Genomic DNA, 23,876 nt, shown 5'->3' on the forward strand with positions numbered 1-23,876 from the left:
GATAAGAAAGTAAACTTGGCAAGTATATTTTAAATAGCTTCCCTTTACAAATAAAAGTGTACCTTTCCCAGTTATAAATTAATTTGTTAGAAGTAGATTCCCGTGAAATGAATTATTTTACTATTAGTTGCCATTACAAAATAAAAACTGAGAGTCTACATGAAAGAAAAAACAAATTCTCCAACAGACAAGTAGAAACATTTGGCAAAAAAGAGAAGCTACTGAAAACGTGTGGCCAAGTGCCCTGTGCAGCTGTGATATGGGAGGGATTACCTCTGTGGCACTGCCGGGATTTTAGACTCTCAAAGCTTCTCTCATCTTTCACAGTCATTACTCTTTCATCGGCATAACAACCGCCAGTCTCCTCTAGATTATTTCCACTTAATGTAATTACTATTTCATTCCAGTATCAACTACTTCACCCTGAAAGTTCACTTCGAGCCTTCTGATTCAGTAAGAAATATCAGTACTTGACTCAATTCAGTTTTTTAAAAGGTAAAATGTTTACAGCAAAGGAAACCTAAAAGGGTAGTCTTCCTTTAAAGAACACTTTGCTCTCTACTCTCGTTTACTTAATATGATTTTGTAAATTCTCTTATTTTAGAGCCAAAAAGGTTTCAAGAGCCGTTCATAGTACTTGAAACTCAAACGTCCATTTGTTAATACATCAACTTTATATCTAATAAAGCTACCTCCAGACTACCGCTTGAACTGTAAAAGTACACTGCTTACTTAAAGTGTTTCACATTGCATGTACCTGACAATGACTTTACTTACTCCTCAATTTCAATCCAGTCATATTAAAGCAAAATATTTCCCATCTATTTATTACCTCTTCGAGGTGTTTCTTCCCCATTTGGAAGTCCACTTGGAATAGTATCCTGACCTGCTCCCATTCTCTGATCTTGCTGCTGCTGCAACTCTCTTATCATTCCATCAAGAACACTGGACTCTGGGCTTCGTTCACCATTATCATTGGTTTGTAAGCTTATAATTTGTTCAATTACCTCTCCATCACCTGCAAATTCAATGAATGAATATAAAATCATAATATATATATAATAAGGGGGAAAAAGCACTTTCGGTAGACTACAATTAAAATCACATTAGTAACTGTCAGAGTTCCTGCTTTTAAAAAAATAATTAAAGATATCCTATATATTCATAACTAATTAAATCAGAGAAAAGGTTCAAAACAAAACCTTTCCTTTAGAGTACTAAGTACCACAAAAACCTCCTCAACAAAGCCTCTGAAATCCCTAGAAGTGAACACATGGAAACACCTTTCAGTAGCAGCTTCATTTTGCTGTTTCATACTACCACCCTTCATTTACACAAGATACGTTTTTTAGAATTTTCCAAGGTTATTTCCCAAGGTCCCAGTATTTCCCAAGGTCTCTGACCAGAACAGAGAAACAATGTATGATTTCTGTTGTAGAGGAAAGCAGTAGTATTGGTTCTCTTCTGTCTTAAGAAATAAAAAAGAGAGAATAATACCTTTTAGGCCTTCAACAAACTACAGCTCTAGCTCTCCCCCTGCCCCAAGTATCCTGAGACAGCGTGCACAGTTGAGGGAGCGAGCTACACATGCCTCTTCCACCAAGCTTAAATTACTCTCTCTCTTACATATGCTATTTTAGCATAGCCAGGACCCATAATTCTTCAAGTACAAAACCAGATTTTTTTAAAGTGTCTTTGCTTCTTTATTTTTCAAATAATACATTTTCAGAGACATTTAATAGGTTTAGAGTTAGTGTTAATGGATAAAAAGTGTCAGATGGTTGTGGGGTCTGGAAATAAAACATTAACATTTTCATGCAAACAATTCCTTACATAACCTCCCACCATAATACACATCTTCTTTGAACATTTTATATATGTAACACAGATCATCTTATAAGCCATCAACTTATAAGCATAACCCTAACAAATTGAAATTAATGGAGTATTAAGCAAAAAAGAATGCAAAGATATAACTTGCCTCCATAGTAACAGATCCAGAAACTGAGAAATGCCTTATACTATTTCAGGGGGAAAAAATCCTTCCATCCTACTCCCCGAGTTAGATTCTCTTACATCTCACAAATGGAGATGGATAACATCTCCACTTTACTATGGAAATCAATGGAAAACTTATAAGAAATGGCATAACTCAGATTAACTGTCTTAAAAAATCACTAAAAATTTTGGATCACTAGCGAAAAAGCAGCTAAGAAAGCACGAAGTGGAGCCCTAACCTAAAAAGATAAAAAGATTCTAATGAGAAGTGGGTATAACATAAAATTCCTATGATCACAACATGGAACCAAAGGGAAAACAGCAGAAAAAGAAACTTCTAAACCTCTCCCCTCCGCTCAAGAAACCTAGGTCTATGTACCTTTTCCTTCATGCACAGAACACTTAAATCTAACTTGGCAAATATCATCAGAATGATAACTGTATGTATTTGGCATAATGCAGTCACTATTCAAACATTAAAGGAGGGTCCCACTCATGAAGTCTTAAATGCCACAGGAACTGCCCTCCCACTACCAACTACTACAACACTGGCAAAAATACTATCTGAAACAAGGCCTTGAGACATTGGACAGCAGACTGCACAGGACTGTGATCCCTGAGAGAAGACACCCAGTGGAGTCCAGGCTTTAGACTGCTCCAGGTAACATCCTGGAGGCAGTTTCCAGGTTGCAGAACAATGAGAGGAGAACCCAAATAGCGTCCAGCGGTCTCACTGAGTTGAGGAGACAGTGGTCGGAGCCTGGGAGCAGGGGGGAAGACTAAAATATGTAGGGCTGAATATAAGAGAGGAGTGAATTGCACAGAAAGCTCAGAAATATATAGTGAGGTCCAATCAATTCTTTGACTAAAATGATGCTATGTGCACATATTGGGGAAAAATTGTACCATGCTGTGGGAAAAAATATGAAAAATCAGTAGGCAAAAAAACTCCCAGCACAGGGCTGGAAATAGTTCATGTTCCTGTCAGCCAGACTAAAGACTTTAGAATACACAGTAGAATTGCTTTATGCCTGCTTCTAATTTTAACACTTAGAATAATTTTTGAATGTTTGTTCAAAGTAATGAAGAATACAATGACTGCTAGTACTTAGGTGCCATGGCCTGGATTTGCAGTAAGGTGACAAAAGTTTTACCCACTATTGCTTCTGTAGATCATTGCAAATGTCAACATAATAAAAAAGGCAAATAATATTTCTATATTATTATGAAGATAGCTATGATCTCAAAGCCCACAAAAGGTCATGGATAAAATTATGGGTCTGCAAACCACACACTGATAATTCCTGCCCTAGAGCAACCATTAGAAATAAATAAGACAAACAGGTACTACTAAGTAGACATTAGTGGCAATAATATGAAATACTAAAAAATAATTTCTAAGAAGGCAGGAAAAAAATGAAAAGGCACGAAGAACAGAAAGGATAAAGAGAAAACAAATAGCAATATGGTAGAGATTTAAGACTGACCATACTAATAACTGTATTAAATGTAAATGGTCTACATATTCCAATTAAAAGGCTGTCAGATTGGATTGCTGCCTGCAAAAAAACCTGTTTTAATTTAAAGACACAGATCGGTTAGAAGTAAAGAATAGAAAAGATACACCAGGGCAACACTAATCCAAAACGGCTGGATTACTTAATATTAGTATGAAGCAAAGTAACAGTCTTCAAAACAAGAAATACTACCAAGGAAAAAATGGGACATTTTATAACTATTAAAGAATTAATTACAAAAAGGACAATCTGAAATGTGTATGCATCTAAAAATAGAACTTTAAAATACACAAAGCAAAAATTCATAGAACCAGTGGGAGAAATAAGACAAACCCACATGATAATTGAGTATTTCAGCACTCCCTATAACCCCCAAATGGAAAAAAGCCAAATGTCCTTCAACTGTTACTGCATATAGATGAGAGATGATATACCGTACAATGGAGCACTACCTATCAATAAACAGAAACAAACAACTGACATATGTGACAACAGGAATGAATCTCAAAAGCGTCCTGCTAAGTTAAAGAAGCTAGATACAAAAGACTACGTATTGTACAATTCCATTTTTACAAAATTCCTTTAAAAAGTAAAATTAAAGTGACAAAATAGAACAGTCGTTACAAGGAGCAAGGAGAAGGGAAAGAACTGACTTCAAATACATTCCGCCCAAGAAAACTTTTTTGGAGCGCTGGAAATATTGTGTGTCTTGATCATCGTGGTGGTTAAAGGACTACGTAACATTTGTGAAAACTCACTTGAACTGATACTTAAAATTTTGGTGAATTTTTGTTCCATGTAAAGTATACCTCAATCAAACTAATAAAAAATTAACATTCAAAACAGTAAACATAGTAATTTACATTAAGCTTTAACCTTAAATATAACTGTTGATTTAGTTTCAGTAAATCAATTCTCATCCAAACAAAATAGAAGCATTTTTTTTCTTTGCTTAATAATATCTGTAGGGAGTTACATTGCTCTGCTATGAACAAATACAAAAAAACAATACAAAACTCTGTACTTGGCTAGGATTAGCAAAGTACAAGATGGGACTGGAACATCCTGTGCCAGCAAGTAAGAAACTGTTCGAGGAATGATGGGGACTTGGGGAAAGGACACAAAACTCAACTTGAAGAGTCTCTCATACTCAAATATAAGGATATCATAACAAAATAAAGACAGCAATGGATTATAACCCACTATATAGCAACTCGTAAGTCCATACTAAAACTTAATGAACTATGTAAATAAAAAGAATAGTAGATGGCCAACTACCAAAATGCAGATTCAATGATGACCGAGTTAGAAAAGAACCATTTTGCAACCTTCATAGTAACAACTGATTCAGGCAAAAATCATAAATGGATCCTAAAACTCGTGGGTAAGGTTTGGTAAGGAACAGGTTATTTATATCATCTCTCACCACAAATCACTTACTAATTACAAAGAGAAAAATAACTTTATAGTAGAGCAACTTGGCAGACACTGCCTTAATCAAGTGTTCCAAGACAACACTACCACTAATTGGACAAAACAGAATCATCAGCATCCTGATATGAAGGAAGGCTACAACATCATTTATGTTATATTCTGTCAAAAATGCATAACCAGAACTTAATCAATGACAACTAAATCAAATGTGCAGCCCCAAATTGAAATCTACATCAAGAGAGAACAAAACCTGTAACATGCATTATTAAACAAAATTTGATTACAGACTATAGACTAGATAACAGTACTATATAAGTATTACATGTCCTAATTTTAATAACTGTTTATGATTATGTAAGAAAATATCTTTGTTCTTAGACAATACATATTGAAGTATTTAGGGGTGAACGGACATGAGGTCCAGAACTTAAGTCTCAAATGGTTCGAAACAATAATATGTAGCTAGTGACAGAATGATAAATTAAATACTGGAAAATATCAACACTGATGAATCTGAAAGTATAGTTCTTTGTATTATTCTTTACATTTTTCAAATAAAAAGTTAAAAGAAAAAGACTTTGCTCTTACTTGTTGCCACATAGCCTAGCTGTGGAACCAAATGTTCATCTGCGGAATTCTCTCGGCCTGGCACTAATCTCTGATACTTAGTTGGATGAGGATTTCCATCTACATCTACCAAGAATGGTGGAGGCATAAGATGAGGAGCCTGCTGAGTTTGTTCATCTAACACATAATTATTAGAATCTCTAATCAGTGGTCGATAGTCAGTATGGAAGAACATCTGATCAGGAATCTAGAAAAGGAAAGTTTACAGATTGATATTTTGACATTTATATATGTTAAAGAAAACAAATATTAAACAGCAACTTTATAATTAGAAAAAATAAGGATATCAAATTAATACATCTAACCTATTTTTAAAATATCCCTCCTAACTACTTATTTTACATGCTATATAAAAGTATTAAAAATGACCTTTTCATATGGCTTGCTGCATCCAAAACCAAATATCAAAAGATGCCCATGAGAATCTGTGCAGGCAAAATGCTGTCCATCTTGTGAAAACTTACAGTCAAATACAGCTCCATGTCCTTGTCCTTCAATCTAGGAAACACAGAGGGAGAAAGTTATGACTAATTCTACACAAGTGCTTTTGCTATATAACCTGTTTTCATGTCGACAGCCTGCTACAATATATCACTTCTAAAAAAATACTTAAAAGCAAATTTTGCATTAAGCATGTCAATTGATATTTTCAGAAAATAAAATTCATTTTAGATATCACTAGCCTAGAAAAAAATCTTGAGACATCTTCTAAGAATTAGTTCTCAAAAGGACCAAAGGAAGGATCACAAACCATCCAAAGTAAAGGCTTTCTTCTGACAAGTGAGTGACAAGCAATTTCATAAACTTTTGTTTTAATATATAACAAAAGGCTATTGACTAATAACCTACAAGGCAAATGATTAAAGATTAACAAAGTTTGATATTCATGAACTAAAATCAATACTTTTCTGTAGTTTAACCTAACACAACAGACCACCATGCAAAATTTGTAAAACTTCAAAGTATCAAGGGTGCATATGTAAATGCCTGCACCTGCAACTACCTTATTTCAACCTGCCACGAATTTCAGGAAGGATGCCCTAAGTGCACAGTGAACACTGTCTTAATGAGATTAAACTGTTTTATTCTTGCTTTTTAGCTGTAAATTATATTAGTTTAGCAGCAATTTATAGTTAAATGAGTTTTGATTAACTCAACGTTGAGCTATGCATATTTGTTGTCTGAGCCTCTAACTTTCCAGTAACTAAACTTTACGACAAGTCTGATCAGTGTTAGAAAAATAATCCACCCTCTAATTGCCAAAACAAACTCACACACATGCCTAAATACCTGCTTGAAAAGTGACACTTCAATACTGCCATATTGCACATGAATGGGTGCCAATTAACAAACTTGGATAAAAATTAAGTTACTGGGATATTTGGGCACTGCTGAATAATACGTATACAAATTTGTATTCTCTCACAACATTTAAAAAAATGTATAAATATATTTCTTCCAATTCTTTGTTAAAACATAGAACACATAAAACACTGTCCTTGGAGGAGCCACCCCCACCACAGCCTGACCTACACCTTCGCCCTTCACATTCCTGCCCTTGGACCTCCAGTCTAAGTAAAGCAGACGTGAACAAGGAGGGAGGAGGAAGAGCCCTCAGCTCCCAAGGTGAAGATGGGAGCAGCTACCGTCCTGTCATACACGTGGACCTAACTGCACCAAGGGCTTAGCTAAGGGGACTTGCTGAGAAGGAAATTTTCCCAAGTGGTCAAACTGATCTAAGCAGAGCAAGCCAGACTTGATTTTTACCTGTAGTCTGAAGAGTCCTACACAATGATTCCTGACAAAATGCAACCTGCAACTGTGCCTGGAGAACAATTCAGTGTCACAATAAAGTTTATTGTGTATTTGATGAAATATTGTTCTGTTAGTAATTTACAGCCCCTATGTAATCTGTCTAGCCTTAAGAGAATCAGGAGCCTCTCAGCTGAGCAGTGAAGAGCTCCGTATAAGAGGACAATTTCTGGTGTCTGACGGAAAATAAGATCATCGTTGCCCACTTGAGACTATTCTCAGATTATTCTTTGGCTTAGAGGTTGTTTAGCTCCTTGAGAATCAAAATGAACGACAATCTATTCGCCTCTCTCGCTTCCCCAACAATAACTGGTCTACCCATTGTTATTTTAATCATCATATTTCCAAGTATCATATTCCCCTCATCCAACCGACTAATCAATAATCATCTTATCTCCACTGAACAGTCTCTACTTCTTATTCTACACATTAGTGGAATCCCTCCCATTCGTGGTTGCATTAATCTTCATTCAAAACCTTACCTATAGTCTACATAAAGCCTGAATGTTGATTTGTTCTGATAAGTTAAATTTCAGGATTTAATGTTCTTACTGTGCTTTAATGGATAATTAAGAAGATGGATGTATGAATTTTATGACTACAGAAAAGTTGTTGAAGAAGGCTTGATTCTTTCTCCAATAATTTGACCACACAGATATACAACTTTCAGAGATGCTTAATATCTGCAATTCGGTCATACTATTTCAGTTGCCTTAGTGCATTTAATGTTAATAAATAAAATACTGCAATATAAACTGTTTGTTAAGAAATTGTCCAGAATAAGCACATTGAAATAGAAATTTTAAACTAAAAAAAAACAAACATTGAACACAAGCACTAAGACTGCCTTCAATCAAAGGTCCAAGAACCACTCATCTACAGGCTGCTACTACACTGCCTCTAAAATTAATTACACTTTAAATTCGAACTTAGTATAAACTGCAGAGTAATTATACAAAACATCACAAATGTCAATCAAAAGCCTTAATAACATTCAAACTCTTTTACATAATAATTAACTGACAGTTTATTCCAAGGAAATAATCAGGGTTCTACATAAACAGCCACATACAAGAATATTCAAAGTGTTACTGCTGTGCATACTTTAGAAACGACTTAAATACTCAACAAATTAACTATATAAGTAAGATTCTTCTGAGAAAGGTTGAATTCACAGTCAAAAATACATTTGCAGGGGCTGGCCCAAGGGCATGGTGGTTAGGTTTGCATGCTCCGCTTCGGTGGCCCAGGGTTCAAGGGTTCAGATCCCGAGCACGGACCTACACACCACTCGTCAAGGTATGCTGTGGCGGCATCCCACATACAAAATAGACGAAGACTGGTACAGATGTTAGCTCAGGGCCCATCTTCCTCCCACTTCCCCAAAAAAATAAAAAATAAAAATATATTTGGAAATTCTTAAAAAAATATTTAAGGCTGTGAAAAACATCCTTTACACAAAATGAAGAAAGATTACAAAACTTGCAAGAATGCCAACTAATAAATATGGAAAGAATAATATCATTAGAAACTCTTCAATGGATGTTAGTACTTATAAGTGAATATGAGGAACAAGATATTTACACAGTCTGAAAACAGCTCCTGAAAAAATTAGTTTAACAATTACAAAGAGGAAAAACAACTATTTTATAGTGAGGAAACCTGGCAGATGCTACCTTAACCAAAGTGAAATTATCACCAACAGCAGGACAAATAAATATCATGTGTCTCCTAATATATGGAGGGAACATTATCATTTATGTTTTATTCCATCAAAAAGAAAACGTATAAAAGAATCGACTCATGAGGAAACATCAGACACAACAGAGATCCTCTATAATATTACTTGCCTGTACTCATCAAAAAGTCAAAGGGCAAGAAATAGAAAAAAAGATGGAAAGAGTGCTGAAGACTAAAGAAAACTAGAGACATATTACCACTTAACACATTGTATGAGCCTGAATTAGATTCTGGTCCAAGGGGCTAAAATGCAACTACAAAGGCATTATTATGACAACTGACAAAATTTGAATATAAACCTAGATTAGATAATGCTATTTTATCAATGTTAAATTTGCTGATTTTGTTAACTATATTGTACTTAGGTATAAGAAATTTTTGTCTTTCTTTTTATTTGAGGAAGATTAGCCCTGAGCTAACATCTGCTGCCAATCCTCCTCCTTTTCCCGAGGAAGACTGGCCCTGAGTTAACATCCGTGCCCATCTTCCTCTACTTTATACGTGGGACGCCTGCCACAGCATGGCTTAACAAACGGTGCATAGGTCGGCACCTGGGATCCAAACCAGCGAACCCTGGGCCATCCAAGCAGAACGTGCGAACTTCACTGCTGCGCCACCAGGCCGGCCCCAGAAATTTTAAAAATATGCAATGGGGGGGCTGGCCCCATGGCCAAGTGGCTGGGTTCACGCACTCCACCACAGGCAGACCAGTTTCGTTGGTTCGGGTCCTGGGCACGGACATGGCACTGCTCATTGGACCACTCTGGGGTGGTGTCCCACATGCCACAACTAGAAGGACCCACAACAAAGAATATACAACTATGTACCGGGGGGCTTTGGGGAGAAAAAGGAAAAAAATAAAAAATAAAAAAATATGCAATGGATCCTAATTTGACTTTAGAATACACACATGCAAAAAGAAAAAAGGCTAGAAAAGCCCAGTGACGTCTGATTCCCTAGATGACTTTGAGTATTATTTACATTTTTATCAAATATTTTAATAAATTTAAATATTCAAAAAGTTGTATATAATTACCATAATTTTGCCAATTTAAACAGACACAGGAACACATTCACACATATACACAAAGCTATGTAGATAACTTTCAAAATCTTTCCCTCATATGAATCAGTTACACAGAGAAGTTCACGTATGTGTATCTGTCAGGTATTTATTAGGCTTTAAGTTCCCTGATTTCTAGAAATATAAACTGCCACAAAACATACAGATCAGTTTCCCGCTAACTTCATAATCCAAATACTGGAAACAAATGCAAGCATGCATGAAGATACATCTCACTTCACTTACCATATTAAAATAATGTTTCATCTTGGTGCCTTTTGTAATATCCCATATAAATATGCTGCCATCGTGTCCTGCAGATAACATAATTCTGGAATCAAAGGGATGTGTCTCCAAAACAAATACTTCATCAGCATGTCCCTTTATTCAATAAAGTCATATAGTTAAGGAGAGCTTGCAAGTTAGAAATTTAAAATTAAAAACCCATATTGTCATAATGTATAAGGGCTTTTAAAAATGCATTGACAGTAATTTATACATTAGTATATATATAAATTTCTGTTCACTTGATAATATAAAAGAAACATATTTAATGTATTAATTTTATAGCTTCAAAAATAAAATTATAGTTAAAAAAAATCTTGATTTGTTATACTGTACAAACATGACCTACCAGTAAGTTATGAAGCAGCTGTCCGGTATAAGAATTCCACACTTTGAGGACATGATCATTCACAGCTGTGACAACAATACTATCATTCTGATTCCAAGCTATCATTGTTACTTTGGGTTTCATAAACCTTTCCTCTTCGGAAGATAAGTCCCTAAGTAAAAAATACACAAGGTGTAAATTCATTTAGATGCTAGGCTATACAATGTACACAATCCCTCATCAATACAAAAACAACTACAGTAATCCAGTTCATGTGCATATGTTATCTACTCTATAGAGGGTTCCACATATCTGACCCATAATAGATTATCTATAAACAGATAGGGGCAAAACCCAGAGGAGTTGGAGTTCATTTAAAGCAGTTCAGAGACCGAATAAAAGGAAGATTTTAGGACACCACTGCTGCTCATGAAAGCAAAGCTTTTTCTCTCTTTTCAGTTACGTCTTTCTCTCCTTTTCATCCCCAGAAGATAAAAAATTTTAGGAAGACAAAAAGAAGGTAATTCACTTTCATATTCCCAATGTCTACAAAAGCGCCTGACACACCGACACTCAATTTGTTGAACTGTAAATGAGACTGTCGTCATCTCTTTATACTTCCCTATAGACCGTTTCTATGGGTCCCTTGGCAAAAAATGGTCTTGGATGCACATGTCTGCAATGTTTTGCAGCCTTTACAAAAGTGATATGCCAAGTTTCTCTGTAAAATATAGCAGTCAGTAGTAAACAATGGAGAAAGGCCTAACTGCTTCTGAAATCACAGAACACATTCAAAGAAATTATAAACGTATAATAAACTAAATATACACTTTAAAGAAAACAGCTATAAGAATATGGACTAAGCATATATAACAGCTGTCTATGTAAGCATAAGGGAACACACATGAGAAAATAATTCTAACTAGACTGGTTAGCGGAAAGTGTAACCTAAGAGGTGAAATGGAATAAAGGCTAAGACTCCACACTGCACTTTAACCCAAAATGCATTCCCTGTTAAGAACTTTGAATTTATTAATAACCATGTTGAATTCCATCAAGTTGATCAGCCAAGATTAGAACACTAAAACAAATATACCCACCAATTTTACAAACAGAAAATTCTGCTTTTCAAGATTTGCAAGAGGTAAAACTTTAAATGAGAAAAGAACATTTCTATCACGAAGGGAATTAGAGGAAAAATTTTCTCCATGAAGAGAGTATGGTAGCAAGAAACCTAAGCAGTTTTCAGGCTCACTAAGAATTTTTTTATTCAAGTTCTTAGACTAATGCTCCTATTTTGCCTACTAAAAACTGTGCACAGGTGAATGTGATTCAAATTATCTTCACTCCCATTCTCCTTTATTATTTCAAATAATCAAAGACTGAGAAGATTCACTTTCACATTAAGATGGTTTTGAATATCAGATGTAACATTTTTAAATAATGGTAAAGATTTAGTTTGTGAACAAGGATTACCACATTTCCAGTGTATATTCTTTTCCATTCTATACCACAAATCATTCCACAAAAATATTAAAATTTATTTTGAAACCCAATACAATTGTTTGAGCCACAGCAGAGAATATGAATTAATTTCTCCTACAATTACTGAAAATGAGCCAGACATGAGGATTTCCAAAAGACAGTAAGTGTAACATTTCTCAGAAAAACTGATATGAAAAGTATAAATTTTGGAAATAAATTCTAAACTAAAATTTATTACTTTATATTTCTATTACACTGTAACTAAAGTGATAATATTTGCAATGGGCAAAAGAACACTGACATGCCTACTCTAGACCAAGCAGTGTGTTAGAAACTTTTGTTCTATCATTTAAAATTCCCAGTAATACTTAAAGTAGTCTTATTTTCCAAATGATAAAACACATTAATATTAAATAATATTCTCAAAATTATATAGCTATAAACAGTACAGTAGTCCTCTCCTTATCTACAGTTTTGCTTTCCAGTTTCAGTTACCTGCAGTCCAAAAACACAGTACAATAAGACATTTTGAGAGAGACCACATTCACTTAACTTTTATTACAGTATATTGTTTTAACTGCTCTATTTTATTATTGTTGTTGCTAATCTCTTATTCTGTCTAACGTATAAATTAAACTTTATCATAGGTATGTATGTATGGGGAAAAATATAATATATATCAGGCTCAGTACTATCCACAGTTTCAGGCATCCACTGGGGGTCGTGGAACATATCCGCCACAGATAAGGGAGGACTACTGTGAGAGTGATACTTGAGCAAAGGTCTGATTCCAAAATGCGTATTCCTCCCACCACCCGTACTGCCTCCCAATGCAGACTAAACCAAAAACAGCAGTGTATTTCAAATGTGTAACATTTACTTGGGAAGTACTACACTTACCTCAGAAAGGCTCAAAAAAACGTCTGAAACTTTGGAGTGCTGGGGGAGGGGGGCAAGTTGGACAACCCTGCCTTCAAAGAAATTTTACACGCCAAAATTTTAACATGCAAAAAAGGTCACTACAGCCAAGTCAAATTTCCACACTTGACATACAAGAATTATTTTTATAATTGTTTTAAAGTATAGGTGGTTTTAAATGCAACACCTAAGAGGAAGTCAAAGCTTTGGGCAACAATAGAATAAATATGTTGTTCTTTCCTACATAAATGTAAGGATAAATTCCTCTGGACATCGACTTAAGTTCCAATTTATCAGATATGTCGGAGGTAACCATTCACTCAGATCACTGCTCTTTTTAACAGGAGGTGGCTCCAATCCCCCCTGAACAAAGCAATCAACCAAGCAGGCAAAGAGAGATCAAGTACTTACGACGTCCCTACTTAGCTCACTCCATCTCAACTCACCCTGAGATTCTGGTAGCCATATCCAATAAAATGCTTCTCCATTCTAACTGCTCAAATCGCCAGATACGTGCTGTTCCATCTCTGCTACCACTTAAGAACCTTAAAATATTCAGAGAAAGATCTTATACTCACATACATGCCAAGGGCTACAGTTAAAATCACAAGCACAAAAATTTTTAATGTAGCTATCTTCACTGCAGGTAAATCTTTATGTATGAACTCAAAAGATAGGGATTTAGGGCATATCTGAACGGAAAAACTCTGGTTTACTACGATCTGCCTGGCTCTATGAAGTAATGGACATTTCAAACTCAATGACTAGCTTGTCAAATAGATTGAGTTTTGAGAAGACAATGTACAAGTAGTACCTGGAGAGGGAAAAAAACAGGAAGAATTAAAGACATGGGAAAACTAGTAAGAGCTAAAGCTCCATTATAAGCATCTTAACTCTAAACTCAAATTAATTCATGCTGCCCATTATGTGAAAAGCAATCGCTTAACAAGGTAAAGGGTTAAAAACTGAAGTTTAGGAAAGGCATCTGAAAGACACTGGGGACCACAAAGAAGGATATATTTTAGGTGATAATTTCATTGGAGGATACATCACAGTGGTGAATTTAAAAAGACTTTTTTTAACTACTCAAACATAAGGAATTTTGTTATCCTCATACCTAATTTTTCTGTAAATCAAACATTTAGCCAATGGTGAGATAAAGGAGAACTACTTTTGGTCATAGGAACCAACAGCAACTACAATTCTAAAAACTTACTATGTTGCCCCCACCACAAACACTTTTCATTCAATTAATATATTTACTAATAAGTATCTGCAATACACCAAGTGATATATTAGCTATACTAATATGAACCACAGTATATTCGCCTGGAAACACACACACAAATACAAACATACACTTACTCACCGATCACCATTGTTACAAAATTGAATACTATCAACTTTATCCTAAACGAGTGGGGGAAAAAAACAAACACAAAAGTGATCATCTACATAGTTTGTAAACAAACAAAAAAAGCACTCAGTTTTAGAGCTAGAAGCACATTTGGTTTAAAGCAAGAGATCTGTACTTGTGCTGCTTAGCTCTGTCATTTGAACCTGTATTGTATGTTTAAGTGCAAAGAATCTATGAATCTAACAAGACTACTAAGATATAGCTCTTGTCTCAAAGACATATGCAGTAAAAAAAGACTTGCTTCTAAAATTAAAGCTGAATTTACAATTATATCTGTATAAAAACTTATACATGTGGAAAGTGATCAAAATAAAGGTTTAAGCAGCTAAAAACAAGGTATATTCACTCTGATGATTAAGTGCAAAAATTTTTTTTTCTTTAAAAGTGATTTTAAACTGTGTTAACGAAATAACCTCACAGAACTTCCTACAGAAGAAAACATGACCTGACCATTGACCAGCAGTCCAGAATACTGTGTTATCTATATTATACATTAATAGCATTCTCATTCCATGAGTGTGGTTAAGATTAATAGGCCCACTTGAACCTAACCCATGCACATCAACAGTCATAATCCAGATTTTAGATATAAAGCTGAAACAACCACTGCAAAGTGTTAGTAAGCACTGTCAACACGGTGAGTTGTCAATGTCCTTCACCTTTAAGGGCAATTCCTCCTACTTTATGTAAAAATTAGAGTCAATAAAAATTTCCATTAGCAATATTTAACAATGTACCAACAGGAATATTATTAACAATTCATCTACAGAATTTTAAAACATGAATACTTACAGTGTGGCTCTCAAGTTCTGCTATTTTTTCAGGTGCTTCAAAACCCAAAAAATACATTCTGATTACATGATCAGTACTACCTGTGGCTAAAAACATACCACCTGAAATAAAAATGTTAAGGTTTAAAAATCAGTTTATAACAAATATTTGAACAAACCAAATTTCTATATTAAATTAAGCAAGATTTCTTATTCCAAAACTAAGTTTATCTCAACAGATCCATCTTCTAACTCACTACATAAAAACCATTTTAAAATTAATAAAATGCAGTATGATGTGATTTATACTAAGAAATATATATTTGGTCTTCATCCTCATTTCTAGCACAGAGCTCCTAAAAACCTCTGGAATTTCTTAAGTGGTAAGAGCAATAAAGGAATCTTGATATTCTTAAAGCCATTTCAACCACACCAGAGTTTACACAAACAAGGTACCTTTCGAAAGGCACCTAAATATGGGGGTACTGATTGCCAGGGGAACCAATCATGTGATTAGAGGTTTGGAACTTTCAGTCCAACCTGGGGTGACAGGAAGGAGGAGAGAGTTGGATCATAATGAAATCAATCATGCCTATGTAACAAAGCCTTCATATAAACCCAAAAGGATGGGATTCGGAGAGCTTCCTGGTTGGTGAACAAGTGGAGATTAGGGGACAGTGGCATGCCCACAGAGTGTCCCCTCCTACATACTTTATCCTATGCATGTCTTTTATTCAGCTGTTCCCAAATTACATCCTTTTATAATTAACTGGAAATCTAGTAAGTAAAATGTCTGAGTTCTGTGAGGTGCTCTAGCCAATTAATTGACCCCAAAGAGGGGGTTGTGGTAACCTCCAATCTGTAGCCGGTTGGTCAGCACAGGTGACAACCTAGTCTGAAGTTTGCAGGAGGAGGGGACTCTCGTAAGACTGAGCCCTTAACCTGTGATATCTCACCCTACTCTCTAGATACATAGTGTCGGAACTGATTTGAACTGTAGGAAACTCAGCTCGTGTCAGAAAATTGTTTGACAGTGTTAAAAAGAAAAAAAAAATAGAACACACATTGGATGAGGCATTAATAATAAGAAAAATAGTTAATTCAATCTGGAAATATTTACTCTCTCCCTCTGCTTTATTACTTGTGGCAATGACTTCAAGTGCCACTGCTCTAAAAATGCTTCACAAAACGGACTCTGCTTTCTAAACAACTTTACATACCGGAACTTAGCTAAGGAATATAAAGTTCACTTGCTGAAGTTTTCAGACTTTTACGGGGGAAAAAATCTTTGACCTTTAAAAAGAAAGGTTACCACATAAGTTCACTGTGTAAGAAAAGAAAATGGGAAATAATTTCACCAAGATGTGTGGAAAACAAATTTAAACTATCAAAAATATACAGGTTAGCCTATTAAAAGAAAATCACAGTTTGGGCACCTGGCACACTACTCATGTGGACACACCTTAAGCCTCCTCTTCTCTTCTATCTGTCTCTCACATCACTGATTCTAATTACCATTGGAAATCAGAGAAAGGCAGAATGGGGGAGTGAAAGAAGAAAAAGGCTAATTAAATGAAGATCATAGATTAAACCTAATGAAATGAACATAAGTCATTTACCATGTATCTGATAAAAGTTCGTAGCAATAATGTGGCCACTCAATAAAATGCTAAATTGAAACTAAGAAAAAAAATTACTAAAGTTATCTTACCAACACTAAAAGAAGAACAAAGCATTTGAACACCTGGTCTAGGCTTTTCAGTGAACTTCAGGGGACGCGGGCTTCAAAAGAAGATGTTTTAAAATACATTAGTTTAACACATTAACACAATTTAAATTATTGGTTTTAATCTAGTATATTTAAATATTATAAGCATTTCTATAGTACATCATAGTACACCAAATATTTCTACATATGCTATTATAGCTGGATAGATTTTAGAAGACTGTTCAAACCCCACCTTCATACCGATCCTACTACATAGAAGGAGCAGGCCTACCAACCCGCGTTCTGTAACTGAGGGGACTAAAGCTCAGAGAGTGTAAGTGAACCCATCATCAAGGCTACAGAGCAGGCTCTAAAACCACCAGGCTATACCACCAGCCCACAGAAATAGAATGCAAGCCACATGTATACCTTTAAACTTTTTAGTAGCCACATTAAAAATAAAAAGAAATAAAATTAGTTTTATTTCATTTAATCCAATTTATCAAAAAGGTCACATGAACATTAATAAAATTTTCAGGGCTGGCCCTGCAGCCAAGTGGTTAAGTTCACGTATTCTGCTGCGGCAGCCCAGGGTTTCGCTGGTTCAGATCCTGGGCGCAGACATGGCACCACTCGTCAGGCCATGCTGAGGCGGTGTCCCACGTGCCACAACTAGAAGGACCCACAACTAAAATACACTACTATGTACTGGGGGTATTTGGGAAGAAAAGGCAGAAAGAAAAGGAAAAAGAAGAAGACGACTGGCAACATTTGTTAGCTCAGGCGCCAATCTTTAAAAAAAAAGAAATGTAATAAAATTTTAATGAGAACTTTAGATCCTTTCTTTCATATTAAATCTTTGAAATCTTCCAGAGTGTACCAGACACTTATAATACATCTCAATTTGAACAAAGTTTCCATCAACAATACTTGACCTGTATTCAGATTTTAAAAAGATTCACATAAGTTGTTTGAAATATGCTCAAAAGTTAATAACTTTTAAAAGTTACTAACTGACTCAAGTATCAGTTTTTAAATGTAAATTCACAATTCAGTTGACCAATTGCACTAGCCACCTCTAAAGTGCCCAAGAGGCACATGCAGCTAGTCAACAGCACAGGTCTGTAATCCAGGTCTTCTGATTCTTAATGATCCTGCCTAAATTTCTGACTATGTTATCTAATTATACATTTCTAACATTTTTCAAAATGTTTCACATACATACTCTCTCACTTTTTCTTCACAAAAATGTGTCCACTCAGATAGAATAGCTATGCTTCTTTTACACATCCAACCATCTAAACAGTAAACTGCAAACAGTAAATAGTCAATATAGCACATATGCTATATATAATAAAAATTAAGTTCAAAAGTAAAAAGGCAACCACAATACATAATGTAGCAATCAGACTTCATTTCATTAGACTAAATCGTTAACAACATTAAAAAAGAAAACTTATTACACAATTCAAGTCACTTACCTGAATTTCAGCGATTCTAAATCCCACTGCCAAAAGCAAACTGTCCCATCAGCACCAGTAGAAACCATGTATCTTTGAGAGCCCTTGGCCATTGGGCTAAACTAAGAAGCAGTAAAATATACAAATCAGTTTCTTAAACTTCTACTAAAGTTACAGGTTAATTTTCAATGTTAACTTCAATTGACACTTGAAGAAAAACATGAGAAATCCAAAATACAGGTGATACTATTGTAGTGAAAAATTATAACCTATAAAAAAAAGGAAAGGGCTGGCCCCGTGGCCGAGTGGTTAAGTTGGCGCGCTCCGCTGCAGGCGGCCCAGTGTTTCGTTGGTTCGAATCCTGGGCACGGACATGGCACTGCTCATCAAACCACGCTGAGGCAGCATCCCACATGCCACAACTAGAAGGACCCACAACGAAGAATATACAACTACGTACCGGGGGGCTTTGGGGAGAAAAAGGAAAAAATAAAATCTTAAAAAAAAGGAAAGTCTATCGCTGTTAGGGAGTTGTAACGTGATTGATCTCAATAAAAGATTATTTTCAAAATTAACAAAAATTACCAGAAAAACTTTTACAAAGATAAAGTGAAGATCCAGTCCTATCAATATGAAAGCATATCACAGTCTTGATAATTAAAAGTATGGAGTCCAGTACGTACATTGACAGAATGACCAACAGAAAAAATAGGACATCCAAAATGGACCCTAATACAAGATTTAAGTAAGATAAAAGTGTCATCTCAAATCAGTTGGGGAAACAATGGATCACTGCATACTGCAACAATCCAGGAAACTTTCGACTGTACACCAGGATAAATTCCAAGTGGATCAACAATTTAAATATTTTTTTTAAAAATCAGGGGCCGGTCCAGCAGCGCAGCGGTTAAGTTCGCACATTCCGCTTTGGTAGCCCGGGGTTCGCTGGTGTGGATCCCGGTGTAGACAGGGCACCCCTTTGCACACTATGCCATGGCAGGCGTCCCACACATAAAGTAGAGGAAGATGGGCACAGATGTGAGCTCGGGGCCAGTCTTTCTCAGCAAAAAGAGGAGGACTGGCAGCAAATGTTGGCTCAGGGCTAATCTTCCTCTAAAAAAAAACCCCAACAAAATCATTAAAATATTATTTAAAAACACAAGAATTACACTGTAACTTCAGAATAGGGCTGACATTTGTGTTTAATAAAGTACCAACTGTGCTATACAAACAAGCTAGAGAGGAGATCAATTTGGTCCAGAGACATTCAAGAAAGCTGAAAAGATGGAGAAGAAAATACAAAGAACACAAGAAAAACTAGGTAAAGGAATATGAACAAATATAAAAGTGAGAGAGAATACGGGATTTGACAACCGCAAAAAGATCTATATGACTCAAGTGTTCATTTTTGGAAGTGGTGGCCAAATGGGTTAAATGGGTAGAGAATCTGTACCCAATAGCACCAAGTTAAGAGTATTGTAGTTCACAAGAAAAACACTAAGGCAAGCCAAAGATTTCTCTGACAGCAGTCCACAATCCTGATTGAAAGGAAGAGATAAGATGTAACAAAGAGCCAAAATCAATCCAATTAATCTAAGAACCTTAACTGGAAGGCAGTACCCCCATCCTTCCCCCTAAAACGGGGAGGAAAGCCAGAAGAATGAAGCAACACAGCTTGCTGACTCATGAGACATTCTAGACAGAGGAGCTTACTAGCAAATGAAGCCCAGTACTGCCATTACAGAAGAGGAAGAGTTAGGAAGAAGAGATTTTTTGTTAGACATAAACGCTTATTTAGTTCATCATTAAAACATCCCAGAGAGATAGCTTATTATCTGTTTCGTGGTTTTTCCCAAGGTTATACACTTTGTAAGGGAGGTAGGATGTGAACCTATGCCATCTTCGAAGAAGCTTCTTCCAAGCTCCACCTCCTCAAGTGTACAAATAAAGGGTTTTTAAAATGTTGAAAGTGATTATTTACATCTAAGTAGATATATTCCAGAATATGGACTAAAACTGAGTTTTGGAGAATATTCCATTAAAAGTAATAACAAGTTATATTAATAATTGTATAGTCTTGTCAATTAAAATTAAAGCATCATGGTAAAATTTGAATCTTGCATACACAGAGTACTTTAGAAATCCTAAACCTCAACACCTACGGAAGGACAATTTTACTTTCAGTCATCTGAGTTATAACTCAATCAACTCCCCGGATATACAAGGGGTTTGCTGCTCTCTATTTTTTCTCACTGGTATCTTCGGCCATCCCTGGGTTGACACCAACTATTTTCTCTCTAACACCTTTAAAGCATTTTTAAATACCCAGCATGGCAAAAAGTTGTGGGTTTCACGTTTGGGGGGTTTTTTGGCTATGTGTGCTTATTTTTCTCTTCTAAATGAACTTGACGGCATACTAAGTTTCACCAAAACAAAGCAATTGGGATTTCAAAAGTAAGTACACTGACTTGATACCCTAATTTGGAAAAATCTGACATCTTTACAACACTGAATCTTCTGATTCAGGGCACAGTAGACATTTGCACTTATTTAGACCGTTCCCTCCCCCCTCACCCAAGGTTCTGTCATTATTTTTAAGACCTTTCTTCATACAGACTTTCCCCATTTCCTGGTAAGTTTATTCCTACATGCTTGAAGGCTCTTGTTGCTATCACAAATTAAGTTATTTTTCCAATATATTTGCTAATTGGTTATTTGATAGTTTATAGGCAAGTTTTGATTTTAGGACATGGGTCCTATATCTATCCATTTTACTAAGCTCTCAGGAGTCCTAATAGGTTTTAACAGAATTCACCTGTGAATCCTCTGAGCTTGGAGTTTTCTTGAGTTTGTTTTTTTTTTTTTTCTGCCTGACAGGCATTTTTCAACCCTTGAAGCCTCCTTTTTACTGTTCCTACGTACCAACATTTCCTCAAATGCAGTATCACTGACATACAGTATGTTTTATTAATCACCCTCAAAGCTACTCATCAATGACTATAATATGCATTTCTGGATATTAAAAATAATGAGTCTCATTTTTCTAAGATGGGTTAGATGAATCAGGCATAAAGGAAACAGAACTATAATTTACCAAAGTCCCTTTTGGCTTTATGATTCTGTACCACAATCTCACATGTCTACTTTCAAAGCCAAAATGATTTTCTTGAAATCTACACATTCTGAGTAACTATCTAATATATAACATATGCCTAGGAGCATAATAACTTCTACTTTCACAACTTGTTCAGTGACAAAATAAGGAGTCCTTAATGCATGCTGATCCTCTATTTCGCTATTAAAGAATGCATTATTCAAGAGTAGTTAACTGTCTCATGAACTGTTAAAATGCAAATCCTTTCCATGTGCTCACATGTGCATTCCAGACAGAGCTAGTAGAGAGAGTGAGACGGCGGGGGGGGGGGGGGGAGAATGTGTGTGCATGGTAAAATCCACACAACATAAAATTCGCCATGTTAACCACTTTAAAATGTACAATTCAGTGGCATTTAGTACATTCACAAGGCTGTGCAGCCATTCTGACTATCTGGTCCCAAAACTATTATTTTATAAGATAAATTGTAACCTATTCAAGGCATGTTCAATTGATTCTCTTGGGTTTTTTAAGCAGGCAACCAAACTGAAAATAAGAATTTTGTCTCTTCCTTTCCAATATTTATACATTTTTGTCCTTTCTTGCCTGGTAGTACTCGCTAATGTTGAACAGCTGCAGTAATAGTATATAGTTCACTTTCCCAAACATTTAATTTTGCAATATTTCAGTCTGCATAAAAGTTGCCAGAAGAGTACAATGAACACTCATTTATTGGTCAGCAAGATTCACTAATCATTAACACTTTGCCGTACTTGCCTCATGCTATAGATGGATAGACATGAACCATCTGAATCTGGACTGCAGACACCATGCTTCAGCCCTACAATACTCAGCATCTCTCTCTAAGAACAGACATTCTCCTAGATAACTATAATACACTAATCAGCACTCAAGAAATTTATTATCAGTACAATACTATTACGTAAGATAAAATTCATATTGAAATTTCCCCCAACTTCTCAAATGTGCTTTATAAGTTTTTTCCTCTCTGCAAGCCAGGACTGAAACCAAGGCTCACACATTACATTTACATTTGTCACATTTTCTTAGTTTCCTTATAAACCAATTCTACCACCTTTTTCTGCCTTTCTTGAAACTAAACTTTTAAAAGATACAGATTTATTTCACAGATTGCTTCAAATTTGGATTTGTCTGACCACTTCATGATGAGATTCAGGTTAAACATTTTTGACAGAAATACTAATAAGTAGAGAAAGAATTTTAACTACAGAACAATGCATTTTATACTTACAGGCCTATTCATATTTTCTTTCTTTGTGCCAGTCTTAGTAAGTGTTTTTCTGAGTATTTACCTGTTTCATCTAAATTTTCTAATTTCCTCTATAAAGTTTTAAAATATCTTTTTTTTTTTTTTTGAGGAAGATTAGCCCTGAGCTAACATCTGCCGCCAATCCCCCTCCTTTCGCTGAGGAAGGCTGGCCCTGAGCTAACATCCGCGCCCATCCTCCTCTACTTTATATGTGGGACACCTGCCACAGCATGGCTTAACAAGAAGTGCCATGTCTGCGCCCAGGATCCGAACCAGTGAACCCCAGGCCGCCGAAGCGGAACGTGCACAGTTAACCACTGCGCCACCGGGCCAGCCCCCCAAAAATACCCTCTTTTCAAAGTCTGAAGGGTTTATAGTGGTGCCCCTTTTTCAGATTTGATAATGGTTATTTGTGACATTTCCTTTTTGTTCTTTGATTAATCTCAGTCATATACCAACATTTTCAGTCTTTCAAAGAACTTTTGCCTTTGCTGATCCTCTCTACTGCTATGCTTATTTTTTCTATCCTTAATTTCTGTACTTCCTAACTTCCTCCTTCTCTGTTGTTTCTTGGTATTTTTCTAACTTCCTAAGAAATATATTTGATCACTGAATTTCAGTCTTTCTTTTTTAATATATGCAATGAGGGCTACAAATTCCCCTTTCAGTACAGCTTCAGCTGTGTATTAATTATACTACTGTGTAACAAATTATCCCAAAATTTAGCTACAAAAACAATAAACACTCATCATCTCAGTCTCCAAGGGTTAAGAATTCAGAAACAGCTTAGGTGGGTGGTTCTGGCTCAGGGTCTCAGGAGGTTGCAGTCAAAATCAGGTTGGGCTTAACTGGGGATGGAGGACCTGCTTCCAAAACGGCTGACTCACACAGCTATATTAGAGACTTCAGTTATTTGCTATGAAGACCTT

The 23,876-nt window shown here is 35.7% G+C and overlaps 1 protein-coding gene across 1 annotated transcript in view; it reads right to left on the bottom strand.

The window, feature by feature from the left end:
• Positions 1 to 23,876, bottom strand: part of BRWD1 (bromodomain and WD repeat domain containing 1) — a 136,825-nt gene that overhangs the window by 79,599 nt on the left and 33,350 nt on the right. The window contains exons 9-18 of the mRNA XM_070597488.1: positions 18,584 to 18,684; positions 17,106 to 17,176; positions 15,417 to 15,517; positions 14,577 to 14,617; positions 13,654 to 13,752; positions 10,826 to 10,976; positions 10,438 to 10,572; positions 5,946 to 6,074; positions 5,538 to 5,763; positions 833 to 1,018 (exon numbers count right to left, since the gene is read on the bottom strand). Coding sequence (XP_070453589.1) covers positions 833 to 1,018; positions 5,538 to 5,763; positions 5,946 to 6,074; positions 10,438 to 10,572; positions 10,826 to 10,976; positions 13,654 to 13,752; positions 14,577 to 14,617; positions 15,417 to 15,517; positions 17,106 to 17,176; positions 18,584 to 18,684 — 1,240 coding nt within the window. The remainder of the gene's footprint in view (positions 1 to 832; positions 1,019 to 5,537; positions 5,764 to 5,945; positions 6,075 to 10,437; positions 10,573 to 10,825; positions 10,977 to 13,653; positions 13,753 to 14,576; positions 14,618 to 15,416; positions 15,518 to 17,105; positions 17,177 to 18,583; positions 18,685 to 23,876) is intronic.

The sequence above is a fragment of the Equus przewalskii genome, chromosome 27 (assembly GCF_037783145.1).
Source record: "Equus przewalskii isolate Varuska chromosome 27, EquPr2, whole genome shotgun sequence".
Classification (NCBI taxonomy): Eukaryota; Metazoa; Chordata; class Mammalia; order Perissodactyla; family Equidae; genus Equus; species Equus przewalskii.